The sequence below is a fragment of the Saccostrea cucullata genome, unplaced genomic scaffold (genome assembly GCF_032062105.1).
Source record: "Saccostrea cucullata isolate Sc308-1 unplaced genomic scaffold, CSIRO_AGI_Scuc_v1 ctg536, whole genome shotgun sequence".
Taxonomy (NCBI): domain Eukaryota; kingdom Metazoa; phylum Mollusca; class Bivalvia; order Ostreida; family Ostreidae; genus Saccostrea; species Saccostrea cuccullata.
Window position 1 is genome coordinate 1 of NW_026923241.1, and position 27,393 is coordinate 27,393.

Genomic DNA, 27,393 nt, shown 5'->3' on the forward strand with positions numbered 1-27,393 from the left:
AATAGAAACTGAGAAGAGATTAGTAAACATTCAAAACAATGAAACAAAGCTCAGAAATTCAATGAAGATTAAGGGGTAGGGGATGGTTAGTTTTGTTAGATTAAGGGGAAGTGCTGAGGAGACAGAGAGGAGACAGAGAGAAGGAAATAAATTCAAAATGCTTCTCTATTAGGCTTCCTGGTCGCAGAATTGGATCCACATCTGGGTTGGGCTGGGCTCTGGTGGGCTGGGCTCTGGTGGAATCTTCTTCTTGATGCGCATCCTGTCAATTGAAAGTCGAGAGGTCAAATGCTGATATGGCCAACATCGGTTGGCAAGGAAAAGATCATGAAAGGCTTCCAGATGTACAGTGTGAATCTCACCTCCTCTTCCCTCCTTGATTGCTGTTGGGATTCGTCTGCTTCAGCATACACCGCCTCTTCTGCTAACAAAGCAAAATCAAGACATCAAAACAACTTCCTAGAGTTATTAAAACTAAAATTGCAGACTGTGCTCTTTACTGTGCAAAGAGAAGAGTTAAGGTACCTTTTAACACAAACACACAGGACTGAAAGTGGACAGAGTGCAACATGTGCACACTGCGTCTTACCTGCAACTCTGGGATTGACCGCAATGCATCGCAGAACAGCTGCCTACTGGTGTCGGCCTGCTCTTCTTCCACGCAACCTGTCCAAGCCCGTACCTAATAACAAAGATGTCGACAGTTCAGAGTCAATGCAACACGCACTCCCGCCACAAGGAAGGAGTAACAAAAGTCCACAGATTGCCAGGTGTACACCGCTTCCAGTCCTTCTTACCTTTAATGCTGGGGTGGGCCGCTGTATGTCCCTGAACTCTTTGCACTTCTTCCGACAGGCTGCGGTCCACACTTCATCTGGGAATCAACACTAGCCTAACCCGCACCTGTTAACATCAAATGTGCAGAAGTCAAACAAGTGTGCTAAGACTAACGCGTGAAAATGAAGAAAGTCCACAGTGTGTGAGGTGTTGCACAAAGTATCTTACCTTCCTTGGGTTTGGCAGTCTCCTCTTCAAAGGGCTGGGAATGGAGGGCTGCCTCACACTGCATACCTAAAGTAGAAAGACAAGACACTATCAAGAGAGGTCACAGTCTTCATCAAGTGAGATGAGGAAAAAAATAACCAAACACTTAATTCAGGTCTAGGACATGAATCTTACCCTCTCTTCCTCTCTCCCCTCTCTCCAAATGCAGTAATGATAAGGCTATTTGATTGCTTAAAATGCATTGAAAATATACATTTTAATTTGAGATAGATTTTAATTTCAATATGTAATCCTCGTTTTAGTTTGCAGTCAACTTGTGGTAAGAGTTTAATCAGGTATTATAATAAAGCATTTTTGTGATGTCACGTACATGACTCTGTTGATCACTCGATGGACATTTATGATATTCCTAAACATCGCTCAAAAGTCGCATCGGTACAAGTGCAAAACAAAATTATTGTGAAAAGTTTGTTACATAGATAAATTTATCGTGATCTCTAGTACATAAAAAAAGCTGGGGGCAAGTCTGATTTTTACTCTGTAAGAAAATATTTGACGAGAAATTCAACTGACCAACAAGAAGGTTTTTTTCACTTTTAGTCACCATTTATACAAAAAATGGATTAACTACATACAATCCTCCAGCAAAATTCAATAAGAGGACATACTTCTGTTGTTGATTTACACAGAATATCTTCCATTTATCCTTGTTTATCACTTGTGCCAGTCAAACATAAACACGATTCATAAATTCAACTCAGTCTACGGGCGTGTAAGGGGAGTGTTTCACATTCAGTTTTTTACTATTGTTTAATTATGTGCATACTGGACAAGCAAAAGGAACAAATATATTTAGATTTCAAATGTTAAACATCATAACAAAATCCCAAAACTTGTATTTCACAATAACGCCAAAAAAAAAAAACTCTACACGTCATGTAAAAGGAATGTAAAAATTATGACACTTTCCCCTTCAAGTATACAGTGACTTGACGCCATATTAGTTAGAACCGTTTGAAATTTTTCGGACAGCCTTATCATAGCCGCGAAAGCAGTCTGTTACTCTGTTACATAGCAATTTGGCTTCTAGGCATACTGTTGCTGGGCACTGGATACATACAGAATTAGGTATCTTAGTGTTGATTTCAATGAATTTTTAAATGCTACTCCAAATTCAGTTTTAGTCTGATTAAAGTATTTCTAATTTAAGTAACCACGGCAACATCGATCATCAAAATCAAATTAAATCATACACAGAATTATGTTTCTTTTTGTAGTCTACCTGTGTGCCAAGTTATATTGAAATCAGACCAAAACTGTAGAATAAGTAGCATTTAGAAAATTGTTTACAGACAGACAGACAGACAGACGGACAGGCACCAGATGCATGACTTTCACATAAGCTCTTCTGGTCTCTGACCAGTAGAGCTAAAACGGTAAAAACATGGTTTAATCTTATTTGTTTTAGTTTATCCTCCACTCTTAGCATATTTAGAGAGTTTAAAATATTACTAGAAATACTCTTGGACCAAGGTCTATGAACTGTATCACTTTGTCCTGGGTTACTTGTAATCTGTGTTTAAGTTTCTTGTTTATTCCAAAATACCAAAAAGAACAGGCCTAGTCAAAATAACCTTGTATCAAGACAGAACATAGGGTCTTTCTAGACATATACATACAGTTGAATAGGTCTTGTAAAGATGTGTCTTTTTTTTTTTAATGAAACAGCTTTGAAGAAAAGTTAAATTAAAAATGGTGAATACTCAGATCAACTTTATAGGGAATTTCAAAGTCAGAAAATTGTGAGACAGTTTAATAAAATAGGGAATAGTAAGGCCAAGAGTAAGGTTCAGAAATAAATGACCCAATTAAAAAGTTTTCGTAACTGAAAAAAAAAAACATAAGAGGCCCATGGGCCACATTGCTCAACTGAGCACATGGGCTAGTTAAAAAACACAAATCAGCTCAGTATTGAAAAGCTTACTTGTTGGGGGAGGGGATGAATGATTTATTACTTGAGAATGTCTATATATCAATAAAGCATAGTACATATATAATAATAAAATAATACCTGTATAATTTCACCATAGTTGAGAAGAAGAGTTTTAAAGATTTTTCCTATATAAAGTGTAATTCTATGTAAAGGCTTGAATTAAGTCTATGATTTGAATAAACTTTAATCTACACTATCTGAGGATACTTCCACATTAGTTTCATCTTTACTGGCCCAATGGTTTGGGAGAAAATTTTTTGAAAAGATTTTTCCTATATATTCCTATGTAAAACTTTTGATCAGCCATTGTGGCCCCACCCAACCCCAAGGGGTCATGATTTGAACAAACTTGAATCTACACTACCTGTGAATGCTCCCACATGAGTTTCATCTTTCCTGGTCCAATGATTCTGGAGAAGATTTATTTTTTAATTCCTAAATATTCCTATGTAAAACTTTTGATCAGCCATTGTGGCTGCACCCTACCCCCGGGGGTCATGATTTGAACAAACTTGAATCTACACTACCTGAGAATGCTCCCACGAGTTTCATCTTTCCTGGTCCAATGGTTCTGGTGAAGATTTTTTAAAATTCTATATATTCCTATGTAAAACTTTGATCAGCCATTGTGGCCCCACCCTACACCCAGGTGTCATGATTTGAACAAACTTGAATCTACTCTACCTGAGGATACTTCCACATGAGTTTCATCTTTCCTGGCCCAGTGGTTCTGAAGAAGAAGAATGTTAAAAGATTTTTCCTATATATTCTTATGTAAAATTTTGATTAGCCATTGTGGCCCCACCCTACCCCCAGGGGTCATGATTTGAACAAATTTGAATCTACATTATAATAGCATAAATGCTTGTCGGAGTTCTATCAAACATGATCAACGTCACTTTTTGACGTGAAAAACTTTGAACATCCTTACTACAAATCGACATCAACTCTTACATCTCTCGTCTCTCTCATCTTTTTTGGTAATTACACAAGTAATTCTAAAACATAACTAAATTAGCACCCCCCCCTCCTCCTTCTCCTCACTCCCCTTTGGAGTCATTTATGAAAATATTAAGAAACAATAAATCATGATCTGAAATATTCAAACGTCACTCACTTTTCTGAAAAAAATCTGGATCTCTATTTTCCTTCACATTAACACCACCAATATTGCAAGGGGATTTAAAAATTAAAAAAAAAAAAAAAAAAAAAAAAAAGAGGCCCAAGGATCACATCACTCACCTGAGCACTGTGGCTAGCAAAAAGGCAAAAATCAGGATCATATTGAAAAGCTTAAATGCACATGTAGTCACGACCTACCCCTATTAGGGGGAATGGGGGGTGGGGAGTATGACTTGAACAAAATTGAATGTACACTAGCTATGGATCCTTACATCATATCCACTAACTACAGCTCTTTTTCTTACAAGTTTGGCCTTACTCTATACCCCTGTGGGTCGATCATGATTTGAAAAAAACTGAATCTGCATAATTTGAGGATGCTTCCATAAATATATGACCACCCATGTTATTGCTGTTCCTGAGAAGAAAATTAAAAAAAAAATAATGATATACTTCTTTGTAAAACTTTGATCCTCCATTGTGTGCCCATCCTACACCCGGGGGGTCATGATTTAAACAAACTGGAATCTACATCAGATTTGCTATTCTTGAGAAGATTTTTCCTATATCTTCCTAAGTAAAACATTGTGACCTTATCCTACCCAGTACCCCCAGGAGTCATTATTTGAACAAACTGAATCTACACTACCTAATGATGCCTGCATGTCAATATGACCAATCATAGATATGCTGTTCTTGAGAAGAAGATTTTAAAAGATTTTTCCTTTGTATTCCTATGTAAAACTTTGATTGAACACTGAGGCCACACCTTACCTCTGGGGGTCATGATTTGATCAAAGTTGATTCTACAATACCTGTTTCCATATAAATATGAACAGTCAAGGTTTTGTTGTTCTTGAGAAGAAGATTTCTAAAGATTCCCTATATATGCATTACTATGTGAAACTTTGATCACCCACTGTGTCTGCACCCTACCCCAGGGGTCATGATTTGAACAAACTATCCACACTACCTAAGGATGCTCCCATATAAGTCTAATATTTTCTAGCACAGTGGTTCTTGAAAACACAGAGAAGAAGATTTTGAAAAGATGCCATAATTTTTTAAAATTCGCAATTATCCCCCTTGGAAGGGGGTGTGGTCTCTCATATAAACAAACTTGGATTTCCTTTACCTAGGAATACTTTGTTGTAAGTTAGGTTGAAATTGGGCAAGTGGTTCTTGAGAAGAAGATGAAAATGTGAAAACTTTACATCAACAATGACAGACAACAGGAAAATTAAAATCAGAAAAGCTCACTTGTGCCTTGATCTCAGGTGAGCTAGAAAAGAGAGACAAAAAAGAAGTAAGTTGAAATGGGTTGGATACAGCAATATATGTTTAAAACAGGCCCGTAGGAAGCAATTTTTAGTTTAGGGGAACAGACAAATATTTTCATTTCGGGGACACTATCTACTACCGTATTTATCGAACGTATTTATTGAGGGACCACAAGCATATAATAGCTTTAGATTTCTATGGTATATTCTACATATCAGGAAAATTATTGCTGGACATCACCCCGTTCCTACGACCATGTAAAAATCCACAATATTTTGAACTAAAACTGTCCGAGAGAAATTCTATTTATAGGTATGGGTTCTTTTTAAAAATGGCTATGAACTATTTCGTCATGACTGATTGTTCGTTTAACTTTACTGTTAAACCCCATCGAAGTTTCCTCTTATTATATATTTCATAAAAATCAACAACTTATAACAAACGTACTCACAAAAACATTTCTTCGTTTAGGAGTATTGTGTAATTTTTAATCTGCAGACTTAGTGAACTATCTGAAATTGGACTGCATGCCCGCCATTTCTTTGAGAATAGTGCTCACGATTTTCATGAGCTCGCATTTACCGGAAGTGTGCTCAGATGACTTTATAAATACATAATCTCTGGCCTGGATACATATCAAATCTATACCGAATATTTTTATAATAAGTCTTTGTTATTATTATTTTATTTTAATTTTTGTTTTTATTTATTTTTTTTTTTTTGGTCGGGCCAAATAAAAAATGTGCTTCCGGTAGCATGCCAAAAATTACTGTTAATTGTAATCTGCGGTGCTGTTTAATATTCGTTACATTGTATCAGAAAACACATTAAAACTTATCAATTTATAAACATTATTTCAAATACACCTATTAAAATATACCTTTTTATACCTTTACCCCCACCCCAGCCCCCTCATCCTGTTGAAAAACTGATTTCAACAAAGACGGTCAACTTTCATGTGTTAATTGCACTGCATCTGATAACTGTGATTTTTTACTTAACTTTCAATATTCTACTATTTTTACAAAACATTTCATACTCTAAATACCCATAAATGACTATATTTCCTCTCTCAGACTTAACTGTGTCCACGAACAATATGTCAGTATTTAAGAACGTTTCTCGCATATCTTTCTTATCTCTTGATTTTTAAACTGTCTTTAAAATGTCTCAAAGATAAAATTGCTAAATATTGTGATAACTGCAATTCCAGTCATATATATGTGTACCAGGCTCCTAGAACTCGTGGGGGGGGGGGGGGGGGTTGCAGTGGGGGTAAGTATTGTATTGCATCTCATATTTGTGAGAAAACTTTTCAAGTAACAAAGCATAAAACACAAATTCTTGGATATAATAATTGCTATCGGCTGCATTTGCAGAAATGTAGCTCGCTGGTCTGAAGGAAAAAAATCGGGATGAACGCAAGAAAATACACCCATGAACACCCCTAGAAAAAATGGATTAATTTCCTTATATTCTTACCTTAATAGCACAACAATTCGATGTCAAAAACCTCCTTAGACCTCTAACGACTATGATCTTGAAGTATACATGCACGAAGCGTATTGCATGTGCGGAATCATTATGCCACCCCAAAATGGAAGTATGGCGAAATGGTTCATCAATTTCAGGGCCAAGAGGGCTTTAACCACGGTTATATGGATTGTTTGTTGTGGAATAATAGTATCTAAATGAATATGTTAGAAAAACAAGGTTAGTAATATTTTTAAATTATTTCCCAAACAAGTGCCTGTGTTTACGTTATAAAATGTGCATGGGGAAATGAAAAGTTCTTCATTTTTATTAGTTTGAAAGTTAATTTGCTAATGATGAAATTGATAAAATAACGGAGAAAAATTAGAGAATGCTTTAATCTTAGTAATGTTAATTTTTTTCGGATAATAATAATTATGGCTCGGCTGCCTTACCCCCCCCCTAGTTTCTTTGTATCAGATAAAAGGAGTTATACAATGATTACATATACAAAGTGAAAATGTATCTTTTTATTCTTTAATTGGCTCAGTTGCAACTGTAACATGCTCATAACACTAGTTTACCAACTTTTCAACATCATTTTTACCACTGTCATTAATATCTGTAAAATCGTAACAATCTGTGTACATGTCTTAAACATTCCTATGTTGCAGAGTATTGTTGTTCATAATGGAGTCTGCAGAAATCATCGGCATCATCACGTGACAAAGGGCAAGGATATCAGCAAGTCCCAATATGTAAATTACATATCCTTGTGAGATTACCTTTTTAAATGCTAAATTGTGTTTCAGTTGATTTGATGTTTTTCATGAATCTTATTTGTACTACATTATCGAAGAACGTCTCGGCTGATCTTAAGGTCTCACACAAGGAAATAATTTCACTATATGTTACTATATAGCTTTAATTAAATTAATTAATTAACTAGACTCTCAGCAGATAATTCATGAAATAGAGAATAAAGATCAATGCTTAAAAAAAAATTTGAGATCAGAAAAAATACCCCTTATGCGGCTTTTAAGAAAGAAAATTGAGAGTAAACATACTACCCCGAAATACACGTGGGTTTCAGATGTTGACAGACTACGCACCATCCAGGAAGTTATATCACGCGCACCTAAAAAAAGAGTTCCCTTTAATTCAGTGGCACAATTCTGCTAAAGATATGATATCCCTTGTACATGAGTCCAAAATTAAAATTGTAGACCTAAAAAAGGTGCCGAAAATGAAAAAAGAAAAAGAAATTGTCTCTATGTATATAGAACTTCATTGGCTATTTCCTTGCGTAAGACCTTTAAGAATCCTATGAAATGCCGAATATTCATTGTAATGACATATAATATATTTTCGATACCCCATAGGCCCCTACACTATAATGGTCTAAAAATGCATCTCTTAAAAGACGGTATTCTTGGACATTTTTTCTGAATGGGTTTGAACAGGGCATCTTTCATATCGCCAGCCCTTTAACAGAACAACATTCCGCCCAAGAACCCAGTCATTAAACTTTTCCATTTTCATATACTCAGTACTTGCCCTGGCTTCCATGTTTGCTCCGATGCAGATGCCAACAATTTGATGTAAATTGTAATACCCGCAATGCGTTTTAAATCGGTCAACTCCGTAACTGTCGAAACCCAACGAAAGAAATTAGATATATGGATGTATGATGTTCTTCTCATACGTTTGATGTTCTTTTCAGACCCTGCGTTTTACTTTAAAACCTTGCTAGGCCCTATAGTCGGAGAAATAATTTTTAAAAATGCTGTTTTTTTTAAGTCAACACGATGTATTCATCACTAGCTTTAAAAAAAAACTTGTTTACCTATTTACAATCAATTTTCAGCTAAATGGGAGGTATTTTACTTAAATAACGCAGTAGGCAAAAAAATCAAAAATACAGAATATTTGTTATCTGATGTTCCTTTGAAGCCCATACTACTTTTTTGCTGTCAAACCTCAAATTTCATCTTTAAAGAGATTTTTTTATATACCACATCAGAAGAAGAGGAAGGACAGGGAGTACGTCTTGGCTTGTATAATGAAAATAAGCAATGTTATTCCCAATAATCAAACACTGACGTTTTTAACACCCCCCCCCCCCACCAACTATTTACTAATTGGGCCACCGGCACCTGCAATATGGAATATCCGAAATAGCTGCATCAGATAGTTTTGTCTAAATTCAGAGTAAAATTGTTAATATTCTTATTATAATGTTGTGTATATCCCAAGATCTCCATCATAAATTGAGAAAATATACTAAAATATCTAGTGGCTCTGACAGCACTGATATAGATCTATAAGGTAACATTTTACTCTTTACCTTCTACTACAGTTCTAAATCAACATTCGTTAGGCTACACAAGCTGGAGACTGTGGCATCTATAATCAACCTATTTGTAGCTTAGCAAAAAGAGAGTTGGAAGTTTAGAATCATCGCAGTCTCCTGTTTTCCTTTTTCCAGCTTATTCCATATAAATCACAAATCAACTGACGAAATAGTTTAAATGTAAAGTCGGTAAACGTATGCTACTCCAATATTCTGTAGTAGATTGATTAGGGATTGATCCCAATGTTTGGTAGGCCCTATGTCTAATTTTATGAGCGGTGTAACGTCCCATGGTGTGAACTTCACCACTTTTGCATCAAAAATACCTTTTATGATATATCCATATGTTCACATATTGTCTGGGCTGTGATGTTTGGAAGTAGAAGAGATAACCCATCCAAAAATTACAGGAGAGTTACCAAAGGGGAAGTAACTCTTCGCTTAATTCAACATTTCAACAGAACACCATTTGGGAACTCTCAAAAATATTTTTAAATTGAGTTAAATATTGTCGGGTTTGTTAAAAATAATAATTGAATTCGTTTTGACAGAATTATATACATGTATTAGAGATGACTCAAAGTATTTCGTTTATATTCACTGACGGATTTAGAGGGGGCCCGGGGGCCCAGCCCCACCTTTTTGTCCAAAAAAAAAAAACAAAATAATTGATAAATCAATGTTTTTTGGTGTGACTTTAGGCCCCTACCCTGACCTCAAACTGGTCGCCCCCCCCCCTTTTTTCAAAATTTCTTGATCCGCCACTGATATTGGCGCAGCGGTCAAAAATATCCCGTGTTCGGTCGAAGTTACCTAAACACAATATGACATATTTTGTTACGGAAGCGTATTAGTGCCACGTAAATTTTTAGTTGGAGATTCCAACTTTAATTTAGTATTGGCGTTTCCAGCTTTAATCTTGTTTTTTTTTCCCGAAATTAATTTGAGATTTTCTACCCCCTTTTCTTAGTTTTTTCCCTTTATTTTAAACCATTACCAACTTTATTAATGTAAAATTAATACACTGATATAGACTGGTTAGCAATGAATCTTCCAACCCTAAAAAGGGGAGGCATTTTAAGAAGGGCAGACGACCCCATAGGGAGCTATGGAATAAAACATTGATTGTACAAGTACATTGAAATATGTTGGTGAGCACCGTGGCGTTTTCTGTGTCAGTTTTTTTTTACCCCGATCTTCTGGATTCGGGCCCTATGACCTTACATATAACTTCCAACTTTTAATTAGAAATTTTTATATTTCTTTTGGTCCTCTAATATAATTTTAAAGAGACTTTCAATCAACCCCGTGCATGACAGTTTTTCAACCTAACATATTTAAGAGATTGGGCATTTATTTTATTTTGTATGATCGAAAGAATAAGCTTTATAATGAGACTGTTATTAGGTATTTTATATAAAGAATTAATCAAACGATACAATACATGCTACAAATACATCAGTACTAAATGTATCAATTCTGTATATGGAACACAATATTTTCAGTTTGGTTCATTATTAACAACCAACCACTATATTGCTATCTATCGTCAAATTATTGTGGAGGGGGGGTAAGGTGACACGCCCCTTTGCACCTCACTTTCCGGTTCCTAGCGCGATGCACAATAAAAATAATTCCTTCTACCATCATCATTATACCCCCCGCTTGAAAAGCGGGAGGGTATATAGCTATCGGTATGTCCGTCCGTCTAGCTGTCCGTCTGTCACGCTTTGGGGTACCCATCTCTAATCCGCAACTCCTCTCATACCACCGAATGAAATTTAATGAAACTTTCGGAGAATCTTTATTGCATATTAACTGCCATTGAGCACCTCCTATTTTACTTTTTGATCCGACACATATTTTGGGTTTCCCATAGCTAAACATGGACACTGCCATTATATTCATATGGGAGGCATGGGATATCATTTAGTGAGCTAATTGCTCACAGTACCTCTAGTTGATCTTATGACGAATAATACAGTGTAATCTGAAAAAGTATAAGGTATTACAAAGGAAAAAGGATTCCCTAGAAACTACAGGTATACTGTGAGCAATGAGCTCACTAAATGATATCCCCTGCCTCCCATATGAATATAATGGCAGTGTCCATGTTTTGCTATGGGAAACCCAAAATATGTGTCCGATCAAAAAGTAAAATATGAGGTGCACAATGGCATTATGTAATAAAGAATCTCTGAAAGTCTCATCAAATTTCATTCCGTGGTATGAGAGGAGTTGCAGGTTGCAGATAAGAGATGGGTACTCCAAAGTTAACAGACAGACGGACATCCCAATTACTATTTTACTATATACCCTCCTGCTTTTTAAGTGGGGGTGGGGTGGGGTGGGGGGGGTAATAATTGGTCAAAATTACACCACCCTACAGATTTCAGCCTTAATTAAAGTAATTTTCTTGATCAATATACCTATATAGTTTATTTGTAAAAAATAAAGGTTTTTTTATGCCAAATACACTGTAATTATGCCATGAGATAAAAGAAAAAAAACAATGTGTAAAACTTTGTATTTTATTGCAATTTCTTATTAAAATTCAAAAGTATACAAAATTTAATATTAAGGTTAAACTGAACCTCTACAAGAGAGATATCTCTTATTATATATAAAATTTAAAGGATATTTCTGTTAAATTTCCATTAATAGTACACAGAAATGCATTGCATTTTCATTACAATTTAAATCTTCTATTTCTGTAAATAAGAAAAATATGCATTGCCAAACGCCTGTGAATAGACCTTATATTAAATATGGATGTATAATAATATAACTAACACTGATGTGCCAGGTGAGATGTAGTTTAAAAGAAGAGACAATAAGATATACATTGTAAGGAGACACCAATTCAAGAGGTATATAGAAACTTGGGATTGCAATTTTAAAAAGATATAAGATATAGAAAAGAATATTAAGAATTTGGTTTAAACCATTCATTCCACATAGCAAAAGACATTTTAACATACATATGAATGAAAACATTTTACTTAAACCCAAACTATACTCCCTCTCTCTCTCTCTCTCTCTCTCTCTCTCTCTCTCTCTCTCTCTCTCTAAATGTATTGAAATATTTTTCTAAAGTCAGTTTAACCAGTCCATTCATTATTCACAGAATTTAATTGCACAAGTAATATTTCAGTGGTTCTCATTCCATGATAGAGTACTGTATTATTAATGCTAGTATGTCCGACCATTGAAATATAATTGTTTAATGCATAAAATATTTATGTACATAACTTTTACAAATTTAAGCACCCTTACAATAAAAATATAGTTTTTATATAGTACATGTACTTATAAAATTATTTGTTGAAATACAATAAAAAGTAACTCTGTGCATGACTGATGAAATGATGGCTGTAAATTGTGATAATGATAAAACACGTTATCATGCACGGAAACAATTGACCTATATCATATAATTGCATGTCCATTTTTACATTGGTATAAAAATATAATACAAGAACAAGACTTGAGCATGCTACTACACTACAAACACTTGGGAAAACTTAGTTATTGTTTGGCAATGGGGAATCCCACTGGGAACTATATAAATAACAAGTATATGTATAATTCAACATGAGGGTAGTTATTATAATGAAGTAACAATTTATTATGAAAATGATTTGTGAGTTAATGTATGGCTGTACATATATACATATAGAGCATTATACAGAATGGTGATTCATTTGAAACATAAAAAAAAATCATGGATGAATACAAAATGAATCATTTTATTGCTAACTAATCTTACATAAAAGATGACTTTAAAAACAGTAATTTACCAGTAGATGAGTTACAATAATATGTGCGTGATCATAAAATGAGAGTGTGCATATTCTCTCTAGTTATTCAAACATGTTAAAATATACAAATAGGTACAAATGACACTGCTGCATTATTGTTTTTAATTGTCAGTTCACCATCAAACTTATTTTTATATAATTTACAATACAGAGTTATACCAGTGGCAGGTGTCATCTGTCCATTTTTTTATACCTGCACAGTAAAATACAACCAAAACAGTGTCGCATCAGCAAAACTAAAATCCTGTTGTCACAACAGTCTCCACTAGTTTGTATGATAACCAGGTTTAATTTTATCTTGATTTCTCCCATCCAATGGATCAGTTCTTATTAGCTTGTATACTAAATGAAGTAAAGAATGTATGTTCCCGTTCCTTGAATCGAAGAGTTGAAAAGTAATTCTTTTACAATTTCTATTGGGAAATGCTTCTGACATAAAACTTACACACCCAAATGATAAGAAATCCAAATCAATCCTTTTATTATGGCACAAAAACTACCACATTTCAAAATCTTTTTTAGATGATGTTAGCAATAGTTTAGAACAAGATGAAATCTCACCATATATTTATGAAGTTATTAATGCAAATATCATAATCAAATGTAATAAATATCCACGTAATGCATGTTTGCCACATACAATCCCAAATACAATCCTAGTATTCATCCAGATATCCTAGATTTTGTCCAGATATTCTAGGATTTGTCAGGATTTCCTAGGATTTGTCTGGATATCCTAGTCTATATGTAGATCAGTCTGCCTGAGCTGCCTTGGAAGAGAAACAGGACAACATTTTCCTGAGGGAGTTCTTCTTTTGGACTTTAACTTTTCCTTTGGGAATTTCTTGTTTATTGTCTTTGCTGGGAGATTCATGGTTTTCTGTGTGAACAGTGATTTCTTCATTATGAACACTGTTGGGAGAATTTGGTTCAGGTTTGACGGGGGACTTTTCTTCAGGTTTGACAGGAGACTTTTCCTCAGGTTTTGAGGGAGAACTATTTTCTTCTTTGCCTGGAATGTAGAGAATCATAATTCATACAGGAGATACATGTAAAATATGGAAGTACTTTTTTAAAAACAAGTGTCCTTTTAATTTTTCATCGTCTCAGTTATTTTAAGAACACGTCTATTGCACTTGTATACAAAATACAATTTAAAAACATGCATGTAGAAGTACACTAGTACAGATAGCTATAGGTTTAAGTTACCATGTTTTCCCAACTGAATTGTGTAGCAGTATTTATTCTGTGTAATTTGACAAATATTGATGTTTTTCATCACATGTATGATTCTTTAATCACTTTAAATAGAGATTTCCCCCTCCCTTTAAATTATAAACACATTAACATTCTTTTTATATTTGATTTTTTTATGCTTTCCTTATCAAAAGCAACGGAATATTCTTGATCGATGCAAAACTGCAGTCACTTAGGGTACTGATATGAGAAATTCAATATAAAAAAATCAAATAGCTCTCATATCATTCACATCATTGTGGAGAAAAATGCTTGTGTAATTGCTGGATTGTTAGAACTACCATTAACAAAAAAATCAATCATTTATAGTGACGATTTGATTTTTGGATTTGTAGGTCACATTTTAGTAGAGTTTTGGGCAGTGAATGGGGTAAGTGGGTGGGGGTATAAAGGGTGGTCCTCTTTTATATTATATTCAATCAGAGTATCTTTTTATTTCACATTTGAATTTAACTTGCATGAAATAATTTCTCATTTACAAACTAATATAATCTCATTCACAAGTTGATATGGAGCTAACTAATCAATAGTAAGAGATCGTGTGACATACTGTAACTGGAATACTGTATGTTAGTGGAGGAAATATTTTTTTATGATATGATCCAAGTTTTATAACCTTTCCACTGATTTGTATTTTTTATAGATTTTTTCCTTATCTTCAACTTTATTATCATCCTAAGAAAAAGAAAATTTTGTCTGTTCATTGATTTTGAAAATTGGTGTGTTGATTATAAAGATTAAATTCTCATTGTGGTTTTACAAACATTTAGTGGGATTTAGGTGTTTTTCAACCTCAAAATATATCTTAAGGGTGAAATCCTTATCAATAGAAAATAAATGAAGGACATGTCATGAACAACCTCAGCTGCATTTAGACAGAGTACACAAATTTAGCATGCCTAAAGTCTGTGTCCATAAAAAAGGCAAAGAAATAAACAAACTGAGGCATTAGATTGATCAGACCAGGATTGATGTTGTACAACTGTGACAGTTTGGCACTCGGTAATTCCCTTTTTGTCACATAGAAAAACAAATGGGGAAGTGATGAAGGGGTTGGGAGTGTAAGATGCTGACAGCCAGATATGGCTATTGATTTTCCCCCGTCAAGGAGAGATTAATTAGCTACCTCTCTCTGAAGTGAGAGAATCGTCAAATCCGTTGATAATTTCTTCAGTTGCCTTCTCTCTTTCTTTTGTTTTACCTCTCTGAAAAGGAGATAAGATAGAGTTATTAATACTAAGGATTGCTTTAAATGTTGTTTATCAATGTCCACTTCACAATAAGTGTTTTTTAATGAACTTTTTAGAATGTATTATCCAAATGTCAAGGTAAAGACTAAACCAAACATCTTATCATAAACATTGAATGTTAACAGAACACAAACACATGTAATTGTTTTCATGTACACTAGCTGTTATCTAACAGCAAGAAGGAAGTTATTTTTTTTTTAGAATCAATATTTTGCATGAAGGAAGTATGCATATATAATTCAACTTGTTATAAAATCAAAGCCTTATTAATAAGTCTGAACTACCTTGAAGATTCTGTTGAGTACTTTGGAAACAGGTCCTTGTTTGGGACTAGATACTTTGGCTTTAGCTGCCTTTGCTGCAATAAAATTGATACAACATAAATACCTTTTTATCTATTAATAAGATCTTTCATTTAGCTTTCCTGTTGAATTGATTAAAACTCAATGTGTTTCTAAAATCACATCAAATTAGTGTTGGGAAACATCCAAAGTATTAAACTGAATTGCTCATCCGTAGCACAGTTTTGGATATATCTTATATTTATGAACAAATAATGTCAAAATTTTTTTTACGTGTTGAGTCTTTTTCACATGTATTACTGGGTTCAGTCTTTAAAGGCGTCTGTACATTAGCACCAACAGCTGATTTATCAAGAGTGTCGTCTGCTCGTATACTCGCATTCTGACGTTCTTTTTCTATCTGATCGCTGGCGTCTTTTATAATTCCAATGATGTAATCTTCCACCGACTGCAAAGTTCCATCGGGTAAACGTAATTTTACTGAATTTGTGTCTGAAATAAAAAAAATAATCATCTTCAAAAATGTCGATATCTATTTAAATTCCATGCATATACTAGCAATCAAATGCATGCACTAGCATTCAAAACGGAACTGATTTTATTCTTTTCATTTACTCAGTATTTTAAATAATGATATCTGCAGCAAAAAATCGTTATATCACTCAATGTTTGATATTTATCACCATTTATCACCATTGTGTAATCCTTTTTCCCTCCTGGGTTGCTTAACGTAAACACTAGATACCGCAAAATTGAGTCTTATTTTTGACCATAAACGGCTATCTTTTCCATAGGGATTTCAGTATTGCTATTCAATGTCTATTAACTCTGATTTACGCAATTCCCCTCCATCAAGTGATGCTTTGACACACTATTGAAAAATCTATTTACGTGTTTTGCACCATTGTTGTTTATCATGTTAACGAATTATTTAGTTTATTTGACTGAAAGGTGTGACAATTTTCTAACAGGATCAATTTAAACATTGTAGCCAAGGTGAACTGTTGTAGAAGTTAATAGAAATTGAGATGGGGAGAAATATGTTATATAGCTTCGTGACTGAGGGCTAAGCTATTACAATTTTCATTCATTGATCATCTTCGTTGATTTATTATGAAAATTATATGCAACTGATCAAATGTTTACCTAAAGAATTTGGAGAAACTTCCGCCATTTCTTTTGAGGATTCCGATTCGCTGCTGGTCAACCTGTCTTCCTGAGCGTCCGTGCTGGCAATAGATAATCCACTTTTATCCAAAATTCCATTTTCTCTTTGCTCCTTCTCAATTATTTTCCTCGCCGCTTCAATGATAAGAGATACGTACTCCGTTATCCCTATTGTCTGTCCATTATGTGTTACCATCGCCATTTTTCATCCGAAAACGTCAGGGGACACTGTTCCACTGGAAAAAAAGAAAGAGAACAGAAGTGTAATGACATTCGTCCTCTGTCAGTTTATCGCTGAAAGCCTCCTCCTACAAAACTCTATACGTTTGTCAACGGACGTGACCCGGTTTGATTTACATGCCTCTATGCCTGCAGCTAAACACAATACTGTAATTCTCTTTTGTGCCAAGGAAAGAGTCGTGGTGGATATGGAAACGAAAGGTCTTTTTTCTCTTACTATTTAAAATACATTTTTATCCTTCGTGAGATATTTCATTACTTAATTGCGTTCTTTATGAAAAATAAATAAATACGAAGTCATTACTACTGTAGATGGGTTTAAGAATTATAAGAATTGGTCTTTTGCACGATATACGTTTATTGATCTTTCCTAAAGTTTCCCCCCGCTTCCATGTATGGGTTTATCTTGTCACGTATTTTTGCAATGATTTGCACTATGTTCTCTCTCTTTCTCTCTCTCTGTGAAAAATGGATATTTACCCTTAAATATTTCTGGATCAATCTCTCCGAGATTCACCTTAAGTTTAATACCTGTAGTGGGTCAGTCAAAAAGTGCTGTACTACATTTGTCATTCATATGCTTTTGAAACTGAACTACACGATGGTCAGAATGATATATTATTTTGACCCCGATTTATCGAAGATAATGCTGTCAACAAGTGGAAAAACAAAATAATAAAAAGGAATAAATAAATAATTTTAAAAAGTACATATTAAAAAATATATACGGACGAATGTTGGATTCTAATTGTATTGCTGATATCAGACATTTTCCGTGTGTGAAACTTTTCCTTGTCGACGTACTGACTACTGTTATGTCATTCCTTCTAAGGTTTCTTCAGGGAAAAGGGGACGTCTTATATGAGTGCCAATCAAGAAAAAATTGAGCTTTATCGTTATAAGATCAGTATAAAGTCCTAAGGGGCACCAATAATTACATATATATGCAAATGACAAGTCTAAGGGGAGATAAGACCCTGCAAAAAGACACAATGTCAATTCCAAGCGACAATTCTTTCTCTTTAAATTGGCCTTGAACCTAAAGGCAAGCACCAAATGAATAATTATTATTGATTTGACGACACAACGAATGGTATTTTCTTGTTCCGTAATAAAGCCAGTTCAAATTAAGCTTGTTGTAATAATGCCTCCTCAGATGAGTCGTTAAACTCCATTTATAGCTAGATTGTGGACCGTGCCTCCTCCGTCAATGGGGTGTTTCTGAAGAGGACTCGTGGTATGTCATAAATCTGATCAAACAGACGGGGGGTTAATTACGCTCTCCTATCATTATGCTGTGTTTAGACAGTCCACGTCAATTCATTGTTATTGAGATAAGTATAAGAAGATGAGAGTAGAATTGCGTATGAGTTCTTGATATTAACCCCCCCCCTCCCCCCCCCCCTGAAAAAAAGAAGAGTATTGCCCCAATAAGAAAATGCATCAAAATTTACATGTACCTGTATATAAAAGTTTTTAACGTCGAAAAATAACACCAACTGTTCACCGTGTAACAGTGTAATAAGCAACCTACTAGCTTTAACATAATTTTTCCATGCAATTTCTATCCACTAAAGAAATGATCATATAACCTCTTAATGTTTTCTTAATCAGTCAGTTAATACATGGCTGATGTACGTAGTATTGAAGAAAAAAGATAATGGATTAAAATATCTTTGACTAATTTGCATGCAGCCTTGGATCAACACAGGTTGTAAATTTTCCAGCTGAAACACAATTTGTATAGATACGTAACATTTCACTCGCTTTGAAACTCCTTCACAATAAATATAAGTACCGGTATATAGAGTGTTCATCACTCGATCATACGAAATTTCGACATCCTTTTAAGTACTCCAACACGTCTGTCCTCTGAGCTCACATTTTGTAAATATTTTAGTTCTTCCTGAGTAATAATATTTTCCTCAAGTGAATGTAATACCGCCCGCATAGCACAAGCGTCAGAAGCTTTGATTTAGCTACTTCATGCTTTAGATATGAAGGTTTTAAAAAATTGAAGTATAAGCATGCTATAAAAAGATTTCTCATATCTTATTCCTGGTTTATTATATGCATTGTCGATCACACGTGTGCCTTACGAGATTTTTATACAGAAGAAAGCTATTTCTTTTCGTATAAACAAAACAAACAGCTGAAGGCCGAGAACAGCCTGTATACTATTGTTAATATAAACCAGCTCGGAATATTTACAATTCTTTTCTTGTCTGAGAAGAAAAAAAGTATTAAATTAGTACTTACATGTGCTCAATGTAATATTGTATGATTAAAATTCCCTTTGCAATCGATGGTTTATACCCGAAACGGTGCAGATCTAATGAATGAATGCACAGCTTTTAAATATGTCCAATAATTATATCGGCGATTTAACACCCCTTAATCCATTTCCTCTCCTGACTAGCCACGTGACCGGTAAATCAGGAATCATCGCCTTTTCTCTGCAATTTTCATATCCAGAAATCTCTGTTCTGTTTTTATGTTTTGGGATATCCTTTGGATAAGAAAGTCCTCGGGGTTTTACCTTAGGATATGGACAAAGTGCTATGATACTTTAAACTACCACATAAAAAATCGATGAACATGATAAGCCAGGTGTTATTATTGAGGAAGAAATATGTCATTACTGCATAGTATTCAATAGTGAGGAATCCGTATATAGTCGGCCTTTGGACTCCAAATCCCCCTCTATAACAGCCCATTATATAAACACATAACATTATTATTCCAAAGCCGACTGCATTTAAAATTAAAGACATGATTCATATATTTCTTCAATATCGTGAATGAAGATGATTAAACTGTTAGACTGAATTAAATTTGAATTAGGGAATTCAAGAACTTCAAGGTATCTGTTTCCCCCTGTAAATGAGTTTTATCGCGGTAAAACAGTGTAAAAAGCAAGATAAATGAGTAATGTAGTTATAACATTCAACGAAAGGGCACTGCATGTGACCAAATTGAACGTGAACAAAAAGGGGAAAGAGCTATAGATACTTGTAAATAAAAAAATAATAGAATGCGTATTGGGAGAAAAATCGGACTTAATTCGATTGATTACAGATTTTGATTCAAATAATACCTTGCCTTTCACTAACCAAGACGTATACTTCGTTTATACTCAGTAAAATAATCAAAGTGACCAGATACACATGTATGTACTAGAATCCAAATCCACCGAGTCAACTTTAAAATTCAAAAGGTTCAGTCTTGTACGAGGCTGGATAAGAAAGTACATTGACTACATTCTCTCTCTCTCATCCTCTCTATTCCTTTCCCTACTTATATCTCAGATATTACCCAATATGGTTTTCATGGGATACCTTTAGTTCTCTTTAAGTTTTTATAATAAAAATGATGGTTGTTTAAATTAAAATTTTATGCCAAAGTTCAGTAACACAAACCTGAGTGTGATTTTAATTTGTTTCCAGATAATATCTAAAATAAAAAAATGTGTCCATGGGTGGAGGACAGCGTTTCTCCGAAAAAATTTGTTAAATTTATTTTGAAAGTCCTGGATAGGTGTATAAAACAAATACAAAGGGAGAATAAATCTTAGTTTATACCTCAAGTTAATTAGTAAAGAGGTGCTATAACTTTTGCGCGCTATATTCCTTTGAAATTATTTAAACTCTGTTTTCAACATGAATGTCAATGCAATGAAGATAAATTCATTTTAAATTTCCGCTAATGTGTCAGTCGTAGGCAATATTGAACAAAGGATTTTTCTTGAATTATAAAGAAATCTGCATCTAAAATATGACAACTGGCTTTTGGGACGAGAAATATTTACTAGAGGTTATTCTGACAGGTTTGATTTACTAAGAGTTGCAAATCTCCATGCCTTTTTTCAACACCTTTAATATAAAGGTACCCTAAGGCCGTTCTTTCAGTGTTTTTGTACATATACTTTGACACATTCTCTCTCTCTCTCTCTCTCTCTTTCTCTCTCTCTCTCTCTCTCTCTCTCTCTCTCTCTCTCTCTCTCTCTCTCTCTCTCTCTTATGTCTTTGAATATAAAGATCTTGATCCAGCATAAGCTCTTCTGGTCTCTGACCAGTAGAGCTAACAATTTAAGGTACCCAGTATTCAATGTATATATTTTGTACCTAATTAATGAATGGTCCATTATTTTTTATATCATGGTAGCAATTTGAAAAATCTCTTGCTGAAAAAATAAAAAACTCTCTCTTTATAAAACTAAAAAAGTATTTTTTAAAAAATGAAACATTTACCTCATATGTTTTGACAAATTATTTTTTTTTCTCTTTTTCATTAAGGGCAGATAACTCTTCAAAAACTTTAAGGATATCCAATCCTCAAGATGACCTGTAGCTCTGGAATCAACTGGTGTCTTCTTTTTAACTTGAACTTTTCTGGCAAATTTTGGATCGTACGGTCAAATATAATCTTCAAGATTGTATTACCCTTCGACATTTGATCTTTGGACCTCTTCCTCTGACCTTTTCAGCTGAAAACTTACATGCAAATAGCATGTATTGTTATGGTTGCGCGTACATGCACTTACGTTTCAGTTTTTTTATTCATGCAACTTTATTGCGATGAAATTAAACTTATTCTTGATTCTTGATAAAACAGAATCAGTTATCCTAGAGTCTTGTGTGGCGTTACGTACAAGTGCAATGCGCGTTCGGATGGGTATTCTTGTTGATGCCTGATTTTCTAAATAGATCCGACAGCGAACAGGAAACTGTTATGTTGTTGCAGGCGATGTGAAAAAGGCCCGCTATGTTAATCTGTGATAGTGAAGCATGATATTTTCTCTGTTCTTGTCTGAAGTGCAGGGATAAATGAAGGTAATTGTACAGCGGTACATTTGCCATCAAGTGGTGTCATTGTCCCAACCTCGGAATCGGAAATCTATACAGTCGGATTACGGTTCAGACAAGAGAGAAAGGATAAAGTAAAGTAATTTATTCAGGAATGCATGTTTTCCAGCTCTCAGGTGGATTATGCGGATGTTTATAAATTCATACATGGTATTTAAGCCCAGTTCAAGTTTTCTCTATGTTTAGCATCCGTCTGCCCATCGGTTCGTTTTGAATTATCTCCTCAGCCAATCAAATCTGCGATCCAGAAACTCCTGGGTTTTTTTTAAAATAACATTTAAAATGTTAGTTTCTATTTTTGATGATGCACAATTTAATCAGATTCATCATATATGTTGTAAAAAAAAATGTTTTATTCCTTTCTGCGAGATAAAGACAATAATAAAATATATTCCTCAGGGGCGTAGCATCAGGGGGGCCTGCCCCCCCCCCCCCACCCACTTTTTTTCCCAACCTTACTTATACAATAGAAAATGTTAATTGGAAGCCTGGTTACCCCCCCCCCTCCCCACATTTAGCGAGGTACCGAAACTGTAGTATTAGAATTGGTACTGAAAGTAGTTGACACCGAGAAAAAGTTTATCTCAACACCCTCTCCCCACCCCACGAAATAGGATTTTCAACTTTTCCTTTTTTTTTTTTTTTTTTTTTTTTTTTTGCTTGTCAAGTTTTTTTTAGATAAGTAAAAAAAATTCTCTGGATGCCCCCCCCCCCCTTTTCAAAAACGATGCTACGCGCCTGTTCCTTTTTAAAATTTTAGGACTGGTTTTCTTTCATCATTGACAAGATATATTTTTGAGGGAAGTGACGCTTACCCTTCAGTTGCAATTACAAATCACAATCAGTGTTATGCAGATAAAATATGCTTACAAGCAATAGACGAATTACTTTGTGAAATTAACATTTTAATTTTTAATGAATCGATCACACTTAATGAATTGATGCACAGAATAATTCAATTGAATAGAGTAAACGTAAAAGTAATTTAGGAAACATGAATAAAGCACCATGTATTTGAAGGTTGAACAATTGTAGGTTGCCAGGTATTTGGGTTACATTTTCAAAAAAACATTAAAAAATGTATTTTAGTTCTCTGTAAATTATTTCTCTGTCGTTTTCAAATCTTATTTACTAGAAAATAAATGCATAGTGCAAACTGTAAACACATATGTTAACATCGCAAGATATCATATAGACCATTTCCAACATTTTTCATGCAAACAAGCATTGGTATCTAAGTGAATATATGAAAATCTCGAATAGAGACCGATCTAAAAATAAACAAACAGATCTGTGAACAGAAATAGAACAAGGACTCCTGATTCACTGTCCATAAATTTGGAACAGACCTAAGTAAAATTTCAAATCAACTTAAATTTTAAAATACGTTGATAACTTGATACTAAATGAAACCACATTCAATCATATAATTTTATTTGAAATTTATATAAATTTGCAAAATTTTAAGGGCATATTTTAAATAAAATTCAAGCTGTTTAAAAAATCAAATCTTTGTCATAAGTCTGTTCTCAGTTTGTAGTTTTAAGGGATGTAAATTTCAGATGTGACATCGGATGTTAAATAAGCATCCCCCTACAACCGAACACATGCTCCGTAAATCTTCTGTATTTAGACGGAGTAATTCATAGGTCTACTATAAAACAAAGGTCTATAAAGTTTGGTATGGAATATATCAGTTTAAATACGATCAAATAAATATACGATCTCCCATGATTTGTAGTTGGATATGATTTTTATCCGACGAGTTGTGTGGGTTTTTTTTTATCCCCGAGACAATTGTTGCAAATATGTGTTTAAAAACTGTATTAGAATGCTATCCATTGTAGGCAAACGAAGAGCTTTGGTCAGCTGTTGCAGAGTTTGGGGATGCAGTTGTTTTGGCGGATATGTTTAGCCATTTTATACCATACATGTTCAATGGTGTTTCAATCTGGCAATTTTGATGATTTAGAGAACAAAACGGTTTGGCTTTGCAAGATGGAGAGACATGTGCAAGTAGGACATCTTTAGAGAAGAAGAGAACAGTTTGTAGGCAAACCCCATTGAATATGAACCAAGTCTGTCCTGTTTGCATAGAACACAAGGGAAAAATTATTCAATTCACTAAATCTATCGGCGTCCAGGGGCAGTCTTCTGTAAGAAGTACATTATGAAGCTTATATATACACTGCGACACTTACTTTAGGCTTTGCGATATACATTTTGACTAGTTGCTTAAAACATCAGTTGTGTTGTTGTGACTATATTCTGTTAATCTGAGGCCTTTGAACACGATATTTGCGGTCCTGTGGGGTCAGAGCAATAGCATGAATACATGCATGTAAGTCATCTGGCTATAATTCCAGCGTACCGTAGGCAATTGCAAACATTTTTGTTTAATATTCTATCTTTGCAATTCAGGGATACTACTAGTAGCTAATGGTGTAGACGGCATTGGTATTCTGTAAGCCACTAAAGCAATCCTTTGTCTTTGATGTTACACATGGACTGTCTTATTGTTGTGCCATACTCATATGGTGCTTTGTGCAAAATGCAAAATGTTCTTTTAAAAAAATACAATTGTGAAATATGAAAGCCATAGCACCACCAGTTCAAAATATAGGGCAAATGATAAGTTTTTGAGACTTAGGTTTAACACCAGGGTCAAGGTCAAAGTTGTTGGTTTCTAAAGAAAGGTCTTGTCACAAGGATTAATACATATGTGAAGAATGAAATCCCTAGCCCTAACCGTTCAAAAGTTATGGCCAAGGTTAAAGTTTTTTAAAAGTAGGTCAAACTCCTAGGTCAAACTCCAATGTCAAATTATTGGTATCCATTGAAATGTCTTGTCACAAGGATTACATATTTGAAGTATGAAAGCCCTAACCCTTAAAAAATATGATCAAGGTTTATTTTAAAAGTAGGTCATATTCCAAAGTTAATGTCAAAGGGTCAAAGTTCTTAGTATCCAATAAAAGGTCTTGTCACAAGGATTACATATGTGAAGTATGAAAGCCCCATGCCTAACCCTTCAAAAATTATGGTAAAAGTTTGTTTTTAAAAGTAGTTTAAACTCCAAGGTCAAGGTCTAAGGGTTAAAGTTCTTGGTATTCAATTAAAGGTCTTCTGACAAGGATTACGAATGGAAAGCCCTAGCCCTTACCGTTCAAAAGTTATGGTCGAAGTTAAAGTTTTTTAAAGAACGTAAATCTCCAAGGTCAAAGTTGATGGTATTCAATGAAAGGTCTTCTTAAAAAAAATAATGAAATATAAATATAAATATATGATATTATCTAACATTCAAATGTTATGGCCAAAGTAAAAGTGTGTCATACTCCAAGGTCAAGATCAAAAGTCAAATGCAGTGGTACCCAAAGAAAGGTCTTGGCACAAGGAAGATATACATGAAATAAGAAAGTCATAGCTCCACTGAATCAAAAGTTATGGGCAAGGTTAAATTTTCTGCTGACAAACAGACGAACAGACGGACAGAAGGATAAAAGGCAGACGAACGGACACGTCAAAAACTATATATCCCCAAATCTTCAATTACAGGTGTACAAAAATAAATAAAACAAGATGTGTTTGTGAAACACTGATGCCCCCGTATGGCAACATAGTGAAGACTTTTCTTAAGGACGCTCTAAATACCGCACACTAAAGAGCTCTATTTATAAGGTATTTTATGCAGTTAGAGTGATCTGCCCTTAGAAATGAGATTTAAAAAATTGTTATTTACAGTTAATAGATTAAAATATTTTTAGTATTATATAAGAACAAGAGTAAGAAATTTGATTAATTATTTTCATTAATTTTCCCAATGTAAGTATACGTGCAACGGTGATTTCAATCTGCTCACAAATAGTCCATTGTCTTTGAACATTTTTCCTGCGCAAAAAAAGGCATATACCATATGTTCTAACTGATTGAAAAAGTCTCATTGTGCATATCTTTATATGGTATATTTTTCTCTGAGTGCAAAATCAGTTTCTGTTAATGTTAACTCAGTGGAAATACAATTCTGAAATATGAAAGTAGGCCAAGGTTGAAGTTTTTTCACAAGTACGGAAATCTCCAAGGCCAAGATAATTGGTATCCGATGAAAGGACTTGCCACAAAGAATACATTTGTGAGGTATGGAAGCTCTAGATCTAACCGTTCAGAAGTTTTGGCCAAGGTTATAAAATTTTAAAAGTAGGTCAAACTTCAAGGTCAATGTATAAAGGCCTTGCTATCAAATGAAAGGTCTTGTCACAAGGATAAGATATCTTAAGTATGAAAGCACTAGCCCTAACCCTTTAAAAGTTAAGGTTTGATTTTTAAAAGTAGGTCAAACTCTAAGGTCCAGGTCAGAGGATCAAAGTTCTCGGTATCCAATGAAGGGTCTTCTCACAATGAGAGGTCTTGCCACAAAGAATACATATGTGAAGTATGGAAGGTTAAATTTTTAAAAGTAGATCAAACGTCTAGGTCAAAGTCAATAGGTCAAAAGGTCTTGCTATCAAATGAAAGTTCTTGTCACAAGGATTAATAAGCGAGGTATGAAAGCACTAGCCCTAACCCTTTAAAAGTTGTGTTCTAGATTTGCTTTTTAAAAGTAGGTCAAACTCCAAGGTCAAGGTCAGAGGGTCAAAGTTCTTGGTATCTAATAAAGGGTTTTCTCACAAGAATTACATACATGAGGTAAGAACGTCCTAGCCCTTACCGTTCAAAAGTTATGGCCAAGGGTAAAGTATTTTCATAAGTACAGAAATCTGCAAGGTTATGGTCAAAAGGTCAAGGTTGTTGGTATCCAATGAAAAGTTTTGCCATAAAGAAATATATGTGAAGTATAAATGTCTTGGTATTTACTTTTCAAAAGATATGGCCAAAGTAAAAGTCTGGAATTTTTGTGTAAAAGTGGATCAAACTCCAAGGTCAAGGTCACAAGGTCAAATTTGGTGGAACCCAAAGAAAGGTCTTGTCACAAGAAATACACATGTGAAATATGAAAGTCATGGCTCCATTTAATCAAAAGTTATGGACAAGATTAAAGTTTTTGCGGACAAACAGCTAGACAGAGAGACGGACAGATAGACAGACGGACGGACAAGACAAAAACTATATAACCCACGAAACTTCATTTACGGGGGCATAACAAGATGTGTTTGTGAAAAACTATGCCCCCGGTTCTGGAGTGGGACGAAGACTGATGTGGTATACACTAACCCTTGACAGCGCAATAGTTATGGACTATGAGGAAGTTTACAACAGACAGACAAAGA

At 34.4% G+C, this 27,393-nt stretch overlaps 1 protein-coding gene and 1 long non-coding RNA gene across 5 annotated transcripts; both read right to left on the minus strand.

Annotated features, from left to right (window-relative positions):
- Nucleotides 1–444: 444 nt before the first annotated feature.
- Nucleotides 445–1,136, minus strand: LOC134263536 (uncharacterized). The gene is made up of 3 exons (XR_009991294.1): nt 1,006–1,136; nt 798–903; nt 445–682 (listed from the first exon to the last, which is right to left on the minus strand). It is a non-coding gene; the product is annotated as an uncharacterized LOC134263536 (long non-coding RNA).
- An 11,129-nt stretch (nt 1,137–12,265) lies between these two features.
- LOC134263543 (muscle M-line assembly protein unc-89-like) lies at nt 12,266–19,936 on the minus strand. Of its 4 annotated transcripts, none has more exons than XM_062745914.1 (6): nt 19,524–19,936; nt 17,004–17,260; nt 16,131–16,349; nt 15,840–15,913; nt 15,432–15,510; nt 12,266–14,060 (listed from the first exon to the last, which is right to left on the minus strand). In XM_062745914.1, exons 2-6 carry the CDS (start codon nt 17,224–17,226, stop codon nt 13,801–13,803), a joined length of 855 nt encoding a protein of 284 aa, XP_062601898.1. In that variant the 5' UTR covers nt 17,227–17,260; nt 19,524–19,936; the 3' UTR covers nt 12,266–13,800. The 4 variants fall into 4 exon arrangements, with proteins under 4 accessions (XP_062601898.1, XP_062601900.1, XP_062601901.1 ...); XM_062745916.1 differs by lacking the exon at nt 19,524–19,936 and adding an exon at nt 19,032–19,353; XM_062745917.1 differs by lacking the exon at nt 19,524–19,936 and adding an exon at nt 18,857–18,992.
- Nucleotides 19,937–27,393: the final 7,457 nt, after the last annotated feature.

What these genes read in the sequence shown, in the direction of transcription:
- LOC134263543 (XM_062745914.1), bottom strand. Translation starts at nt 17,226, where the DNA reads ATGGCGATGGTAACACATAATGGACAGACAATAGGGATAACGGAGTAC. An exon ending in ATGTGAAAAAGACTCAACAC is followed by an intron (nt 15,914 to 16,130) that starts GTAAAAAAAATT and finishes ATTTTATTGCAG; the next exon opens with CAAAGGCAGCTAAAGCCAAA. An exon ending in TACTCAACAGAATCTTCAAG is followed by an intron (nt 15,511 to 15,839) that starts GTAGTTCAGACT and finishes TCTCCTTTTCAG; the next exon opens with AGAGGTAAAACAAAAGAAAG.